Source organism: Calidris pugnax, unplaced genomic scaffold (genome assembly GCF_001431845.1).
Source record: "Calidris pugnax isolate Ruff unplaced genomic scaffold, ASM143184v1 scaffold44, whole genome shotgun sequence".
Taxonomy (NCBI): domain Eukaryota; kingdom Metazoa; phylum Chordata; class Aves; order Charadriiformes; family Scolopacidae; genus Calidris; species Calidris pugnax.
The window spans coordinates 49,433,754-49,441,908 of record NW_015094506.1 but is presented as its reverse complement, the minus strand read 5'-3'; the positions used below and the strand labels follow the sequence as shown (position 1 = coordinate 49,441,908).

The 8,155-nt window shown below is 37.0% G+C and overlaps 1 protein-coding gene across 1 annotated transcript in view; it reads left to right on the top strand.

Annotated features, from left to right (window-relative positions):
• SEMA3E (sema domain, immunoglobulin domain (Ig), short basic domain, secreted, (semaphorin) 3E) overlaps positions 1-8,155 on the top strand; it is a 146,245-nt gene that overhangs the window by 103,272 nt on the left and 34,818 nt on the right. Inside the window, exon 5 of the mRNA XM_014964315.1 lies at positions 6,527-6,620. Coding sequence (XP_014819801.1) covers positions 6,527-6,620 — 94 coding nt within the window. The remainder of the gene's footprint in view (positions 1-6,526; positions 6,621-8,155) is intronic.

Sequence of the window (8,155 nt, the reverse complement as noted above, 5' to 3'; positions counted from 1 at the left end):
GAGCTGCCTGGCAGAAAAGGACCTGGGGGTGTTGGTCGACTGTCGGCTGAACATGAGCCAGCAGTGTGCCCAGGTGGTCAAGAAGGCCAATGGTGTCCTGTATCAGGAACCGTGTGGTGAGTAGAGCCCGAGAGGTGATCATCCTCCTGTACTTGGCACTGGTGAGGCCTCACCTCGAGTACTGTGTCCAGTTTTGGGCCCCTTACCACAAAAAAGACATTAAGGTGCTGGAGAGGGTTCAGAGAAGAGCAATGAAGCTGGTGAGGGGTCTGGAGAATAAGTCTTATGAGGAGAGGCTGAGGGAGCTGGGGTTTTCAGTCTGGAGAAGAGGAGGCTGAGGGGAGACCTTATCACTCTTTACAACTCCCTGAAGGGAGGTTGTAGAGAGGCCGGGGTCGGTCTCTTCTCCCAAGACACAGGTGATAGAACAAGAGGAAATGGCCTCAAGTTGCGCCAGGGGAGGTTCAGATTGGATATTAGGAAAAATTTTTACACTGAAAGGGTTATCAAGCATTGGAATGAGCTGCCCGGTGAAATGGTTGAGGCACCATCCCTGGAGATATTCAAAAGACAAATTGACATGGTGCTCGGGAATATGGTTTAGTGTTGGTTGTTTGGTTTTTCTTTTTTTTTGTTTTGTCAGAGTTAGGTTGATAGTTGGACTGGATGATATTAAAAGTTCTTTCCAACCTAGGCAATTCTGTGATTCTGTGATTCTATGATATATCTGCACGCCTGTGTTATGCTGACTTCAATAGGCCAGTAGATTGAAATAGGAACTTATTAAAGTATTTGGTGTACAACATCCTTTATATAAACTCCATGGTATTGATTAATTTTCTATTGATTTTAATTTCTTGAATTAGTTGGATTTATAGGCTGAGGGAGCTGGGGTTGTTCAGGCTGAAGAAGAGGAGGCTCCGGGGAGACCTAATAGCAGCCTTCCAGTACCTGAGGGGGGCCTACAGGAAGGCTGGGGAGAGTCTGTTTACAAAGGCCTGCAGTGACAGGACTAGGGGCAATGCCTTCAAGCTGGAAAAGAGCAGATTTAGATTGTATATTAGGAACAAGTTCTTTACTATTAGGGTGGTGGAACACTGGAACAGGTTGCCCAGGGAGGTGGTTGAGGCCCTTTCCCTGGAGATATTCAAGGTGAGGCTTGACGAGGTCCTGGGCAACCTGGTCTAGTTGGGGGTGTCCCTGCTGACTGTGGGGAGGTTGGACTAGATGACCTTTGGAGTATTAGAAAAAAAAATAAAATAGAGTACATGGAACCAGTGAATCCACGAACAATATCTACTATTTTGAAACAAGGGTCCCAGTGCCATTGTCATAAAGAACAAGGGTAAAATTGTAATGGACTTAAATGGAAACATGCTGTGAAATGATGTAACCCTGCAAGCAAAAGGTAACGTCACAGTTTTTGTATAGGGGTTCAAGGAAAACTTCTGAACATGCTGTCTTCCATACCCTCTCCATTTGCAGCTCTTCCTCTTGCTCTTGGCTTCAGTCTCCAACTCTGATGACCCTTGCTGAAAGCCCACTTTACCAGGCCACTCAGTCAGCCAGATGGTCCATTTGGATATCCCTTCCCTGTGGAGTCAGTGTGTCCCATATCTTCCCAACAGTCTTCCTCAAACAGGGCACTATGGTCAAATAAGGTGAATCTTTGATGTGCACAATCCCTTTTTTGATGCTTTAGGAATTACTTGAACCGAAAAAAGAGCACACCATATGACATTAACACCACATGGCTTTATTAAGATCTTTAAAAGAATGTGAGTAGTATAGCTAGTGTTAAAAACTATATTTACAAAAATCTGCAGTCTCTCCCCGCAATATTCTAAATATGATTTACTATCCTGCAATATAAGTAACATGGACATCCTAAAAAAACACCACCAAACACAAAACATCAAATAGCAGCCAAAAAAAATACCAACCACAGAAAAGCATAGATTTTCTGAAGAGTAGACCTTGGCTGTACTGTTGGAGCACATGCATACACAGGTAAGTATGTGATTAAAGGTTTTCAAATGGTTTAAATTTATTTAAAAAAAAATCCAGTATGACACGTTCTACTTTTTTGTTACCTGGAAAATAAAAATTGCAAGTGAAAAAAAGTCCCCCTACAGAAAATAAAATTATTTTTTCTCCTGAAAATAATTAGGAAAACCCAAACAAAGTCTCTATATTTTTAAGTCTTTGATTTAGTGAAAAAATACAGCCATTGTATTAACATTGAGAATAGGCTTAGGTACTTTGCTGAATAGGAATGGAAGTAAGCATATGTTTTAAATTAATCACATGCATAAATGCTGTCTTGAACCAGAGCAAAGCAGCACTTGGCAATAGAGAAAGCAATTTTCTGCAACAAAAGTTAAATAGAGCCTTTAAATTTTAATGGCTCTGATTGACCTTTTCTTTCATTATTATTTATAGCCTACATTATTCTTCTTTGTCTAGAATTATCAATTCATATCAAGTTAATGGCAAAATGCTTGATGCCCTTGGAAATATCTTCTATTTCTTTTTAAACAACATTATTATTTTAATAATAGTTGAAAGTGTATTACGTTTCCTAAGTCATAGGTATCATAAATCAAACTCAGAGCCCCATTTCTTTTCCCAAACTAGATGTAGAAATTTGTAATTCCACTCCCAGCCCTCCATATGTGTTTTTGCATAATTTTTACCCTAACCACTGAAGAGCGCCCATAAAACAAATTTCAGTGTTCAATAGCTGTGTTGGATAATCTGTGAGGAAACTGTCAGTTTTCTTCTGACATTTTTAAAGAGATTCCGGTGTCACAAGCAGCAAGGAGGGTTAGAATTATGTTATTAGCCTTCAAAGCTGATTATTAATGTGTAACGCTTATTTTATTTAAACTGGCATCCTGTGGAAGCTGACACATCTAACACCTGATCTCCAGTTTCTGGTGGGAATAACTTATTGCAACCATGGAATATTTGGTATGCTGTCCTAAAAGGTGAAGGTGGAAAATATCTCTTGTGGGAGTCATTGCTTACATTTTCAGTGACTTTTCAGACAGTTACACGCATCTGCAAGCATTTATGATACACATCCTGCTTTATATCAGACCTGGTGAGATCCACTTAGAAACTTCCCCAAGTTGCTCTGAAATCCAAATTTTTGTCTGCCTTCAGTGTTAGCATTAGGTTGTATATTTAAGCTAAAATCCATATTCAGACATTGCAGCTGTTAAAATGTAGATAATGAAAGGACACTTTGCATACTTCCTCACAATACATAGTTATAGTTATATATATGGTTATAGTAATGATTTAGTTAGCTGTTTTAAACACATTCATGTCGTGAATGTTAAAAGAGATGTTTACTTTTATCATTGATTTCATTCTGATTCTTACAGGAATGGGTAGCTACATTAGTAACTTTTTCATTGTGTTATTGTAATTTGGTGTGCAGTGATACAATATCCTTCCACATCACCTGGAAGACTCCTGTACCAACCAAGTCTCCCTGGTCTGGGTACCAGGGGGATTTTACCAGGAGGAGACCTGAATATGATGGTTTATGGTGGTTTATGATGCCCTGGTGGGATCATGTCTTGCTTTACAGGATAAAAATTTCACTTTCTGTTCCCTATTTAGGATGAAATACAAGCCATACACTACAAACCATGAAGTATGAAAAATACAATTTCTTTAAGTATTGTTTCAAAATAATTTTGTTTCCACACCCGATCACTTCACCTGAGTATGTTTTTTTGCTGTAATCAGTTAAAAGTTTGTTATTTTTCCCCTTCGTAGACAAGTCCATTTTTATTCTATTTAGGGGGAAAAGTGGACAGAAAGTGTTAAGACGAGAAAAATCTATTGAATTTTAACTCTTAGTTTATCTCTCCAGTTACTTCTGCATCTTTCACTCTAAGTTCTTTTTATTTATTTAACAGATGCATTGACAAATAGTTTAGCTGAGGTCCTAGAAGAGAAACTGTTTCATTAATAACTTTATTTTTAATATCTGATTAGAGAATATGTAACATCAGACAGTCAGATTGTTTTTAGAAACATTTCCGTCACAACATATTCTATTAACATTATACATCTTCGTCCTTTTGCACAGTTTCACAAGGTTTTTCTTTCCCTTCCTGAGTCCTCCTTACTCTCTCTTTTTCTACTATTCACCCAAAATGTTATGGTATTTAGTTTTGAAAAATACCTGGTATGTGATGTTTGAAAAGTATGGAATGGGACTGAGATTTCCACACACAGAGAAATATTTCTTCATTGTTTGACATTTAACCAACAGCAGAGGGGAAATAGTTACTAGTGATGTGCAATTGAAGCTGATACAGCAGAAAATAATATTAATGCACTACCAGTCTCTACCCAGGATGATTATTTTCTGCTTCATCAGCTTTAACATCAGGCACTAATGTGCCAGTGTTAGGCCAACACAGGAGCTTCTGGAGAGCTGAGATTCTGAATGTCTTGTTTTCTCCTGGGATTTAGGACTGTGACTTAAATTTTGTGTGGTTTTTGCTTGCTATTTTTATTTTGGGGTGGCTTTTTTCACTTCAAGTAGACACGAAACAGATGTCTTATTTTCCAGAACTGCATTCTGGGTTACATCCCATTTTTATGGAAACTCTCTAACTAATGGGAATCTTACTTTTTGATCAAAAGTTGCAGCACAATGGAACGTATTATTTAGACAGACAGGAATGGAAGATAGGTACATCATCTTGGCTGATCTGGGAATTAAGGAGTGAATAATGCTTTGAAGGGCAGGGGCTTGTGACAAATTCAAGATTATTTGTTTTAAATGAAATGCATAGGAATATTGAATTATTCATCAATGAGTGGGAACTAAAAGCTCTACAACTTTCCCACTTTATTTATTTTTTCTTTTCATCCTTAAAGAAATTAATTATTATTATCTTACCAGTTTTCCATCCCATGCAAGGGTTAGTATCTCTTCTGCTTCTTTGTTCTTTCTCTTTATGATTTTTTTCAGGAGGGCATAACTGTCATGAGTGGAGCTACCTGAAGAGAAGAGTGCATTAGTTTTGCTTTGGGGGCAACTGCACTTGCTTAGGAAGAGAGACATTTGTAGGTTGTAGGGTGGGATGGGTGGACATATAGGTGAGAAATCTGAAGGAGAGTGGGGAATATAGCATTGCAGAGAGGAGGCACATGATCTGGTTTCTGTAGCTCTAAAAACCAAAACTTTCTAAGAATCAAGCTGCATGTGCTACAACCCCCCAGAATTAGATTAAGATAATCAACAGCAGAAAAAAGATCCTGCTCTAAAGACATAAGGACTGAAAGGTCTATATATACTTAAATAAGGACTGCCAGGACACTGTTTTGCCAGTCTGGATTTATCGATCTTTTTTTGTGTTCAAATACTGTGTTATTCTAATAAATATCTGAAAAGCCAGGTCTAATAAAACCTGGTTTTGATGGCTAAAAAGCCTCTTGGACATCTTTGAGAATGGTTGCTGTAAGGGAGAGATCAGGGCACATTCTCCTCAAAATTCTGGGGCATTTGGGGTCCTGTCACATGCAATTTTATGCCTCATAAAATAGTTGCCTTAGTATATTTGCAATGTAAACCTGAGATTAATTTACTGAACAGGTAGGTAACGTTTATCCAATATGTTGATATAATCTGCATTTCCATAGACTTCTGACTAAAACTGTTACACAGAACTGAAACTGCTAGACTATCGAAATGTTTACCAGCCACACGCTTCATGGCTGGGTGGCATATTGTTTTATGAAGCTTTCATAGCTTTCTCTTTCTTTGCCTCCCCCACCCCCTTGTTTGGTGGAATGATTTTTGGTTAATATACACATTAAAGAAATATTGTGCTCTCAATTGATATTTTAATCAGACATTAATAGGGTCTTTTGAGAAAGGTGGGACAAATGTAGCACTGCAAATGAAAATTTAAATTGTGAACTCTTTCTCGCCCTTTACAGCCTTATACAGGTAAATTAAACTAGGTTGCCAATATTCTTTTTAAACTGATATTCTGTTAAATCCACTGCAGAAATCACATCTGCTTTGAAAACCATAACTGTAGATACATTCCTAAACATACTTTTATGAAGAAGAGATATAAACATCTCAAAGCTACCAAGAGTAGATAACACAGCATGATATATTTAACAACTACTGGAAAAAAATGTTTAGAGGGAAAATACATTCCATGGCTAGATATCTATTTAATGTTTAGATAATTTGGAGAAAAGATAGAGGAATCTTCACTCCCTACTCCCACAGAAATGAAACAAATGAAATTTTAGTGAATATTTTACAGATTCTTTTTTGGCAGTGCACACACAAAGATGATTTGTAGAAACCCAGAGAATTTTCACTAGTATATCAATGAGCAATTGTAATTGTGTTTTTTCCTTAATGAATTCAATCCATTACAAAGGTATAACAAATTTAAAGCTCAGCTCGAAGGACATTTTTCTTTGCCTGTAGCATTTACACTGGTTTCTGTGTTTTGTTTTTTTTTTTTTTAAGGATCATCTGTTTCAACTGGAATCGCACAAATTTGAGAGAGGACGAGGCAGGTGTCCTTTTGACCCCAGTTCTTCCTTCACCTCCATTTTAATTGGTAATGATCTTTATGTCACAAACTTCACGGTCCTGTCAATATGTCATTCTAAGTCTCTTTCTTCAGCACACTGAGGCATTGTCAGTCTTCCCTTGCAATCTTCTATATGTCAGAGTTAATCCTCATGGTGCTGCCTACATTAATATTACATCCCAGACAGCATTAACTCCAGCAAGTGTGTCTCACTGAAGGGAGTAAATTTTATATGACACATGCCTGAAGAGGCAATTGATTGTTGTGTAATTTTGGAAATAGTAATTTCCCACTTTCTTTCAAACCAAGGCAATATGTTTAGTTTAGTCTTTTAGACCATTGAGACAAATGCACAAAATTTACCATTTTTCATCTACTGAGACATAATCTGAATAACAAGTGTCTTGTAAAAATGTGAATTTACCTTTTTTTTTTTTTATATCAAGCATTTATTTTTTATATAAATTACAGATTTTGAGATCAAAATAGATTTTTTTCACTGCTACCTTCTAACAGAACTATCCAAAACTGGAGATTCTCTGTTTAAAGAGTGGATCTTATACTCGACAGTTATAAAAATAGAATTCAGTCTAAAAGTCCTGCAGTGCCAGAAAGCAGGGCTGAGATAGTGCTCCTCTGTGCCTTGCTCCTAAGTATATCTGTAGGGCTGGGACCTTTGAAGTTGTAGCATAGCAAACCATATGGTTTTTTCCTCTATAATGTTTTCCTGAAAACATTTTGTGAGATCAACCAAGCACAGTCTTGGCAATATTATAGTACATTGACTAAAAATAGACTGCAACAGCAGGTAAAAGGTGAAATCTAGATGCACTTAGGGAGTAACACAGTGATTTCTGTTTTCCGAAAACATAAATAAGATGGAAACTGAGCATTCAAAATGAATAGTAATTAAAAGAAAGAGCCAGAAAAAGAGGCTGAAGATCAAATAAATTTTCATATTATCAGGGATAAAAAAGTTAGAGGATTTTAGGGCTATTTGATATTTACATTTGACTTCACATCTTAAATTCAGACAGCTAAAGTCTCTGGTTGTGAAGTGCAATGATATTGCTCCCCCACAGTGATAAGAAGTATTGGTCATGAGTGACAGATGTATTTTTACATGCCAGATTTATTTATTCCTTTACAATAACAAATTACTTGCAAGAAGAATCTTCACCAGTAATGACAAATCTTTTAAATCGCAGCAATTCATCAAAATATTGTTCATTCCCATAAAAAAGAAAAAATTACAGCTCAAATTCTTAAGAGTAAGTGGGTTAAGAAGTCATGAAAAAATCTGAAAAGACTGCTGTATTTTGACCGACCTCCCAAAACCCATGAAGCACAGATTGTTACGCTTTTCTTCCACCCTTATTTCTAAATTGTTTCTACAGTTTTTAACAGATTCCAGTCTTAGCTCAGCCTGGGAACAAAGACTCATCCCATGGAATTTGCTGTAGGCCTGAAAACTCACGGTCTAATCTTGAAGTCCTTCTCAACCTTTCTTCAGACAGAACTAAGTAAATAAATTAACCTGATCATGTTCCTACTGTGAGATC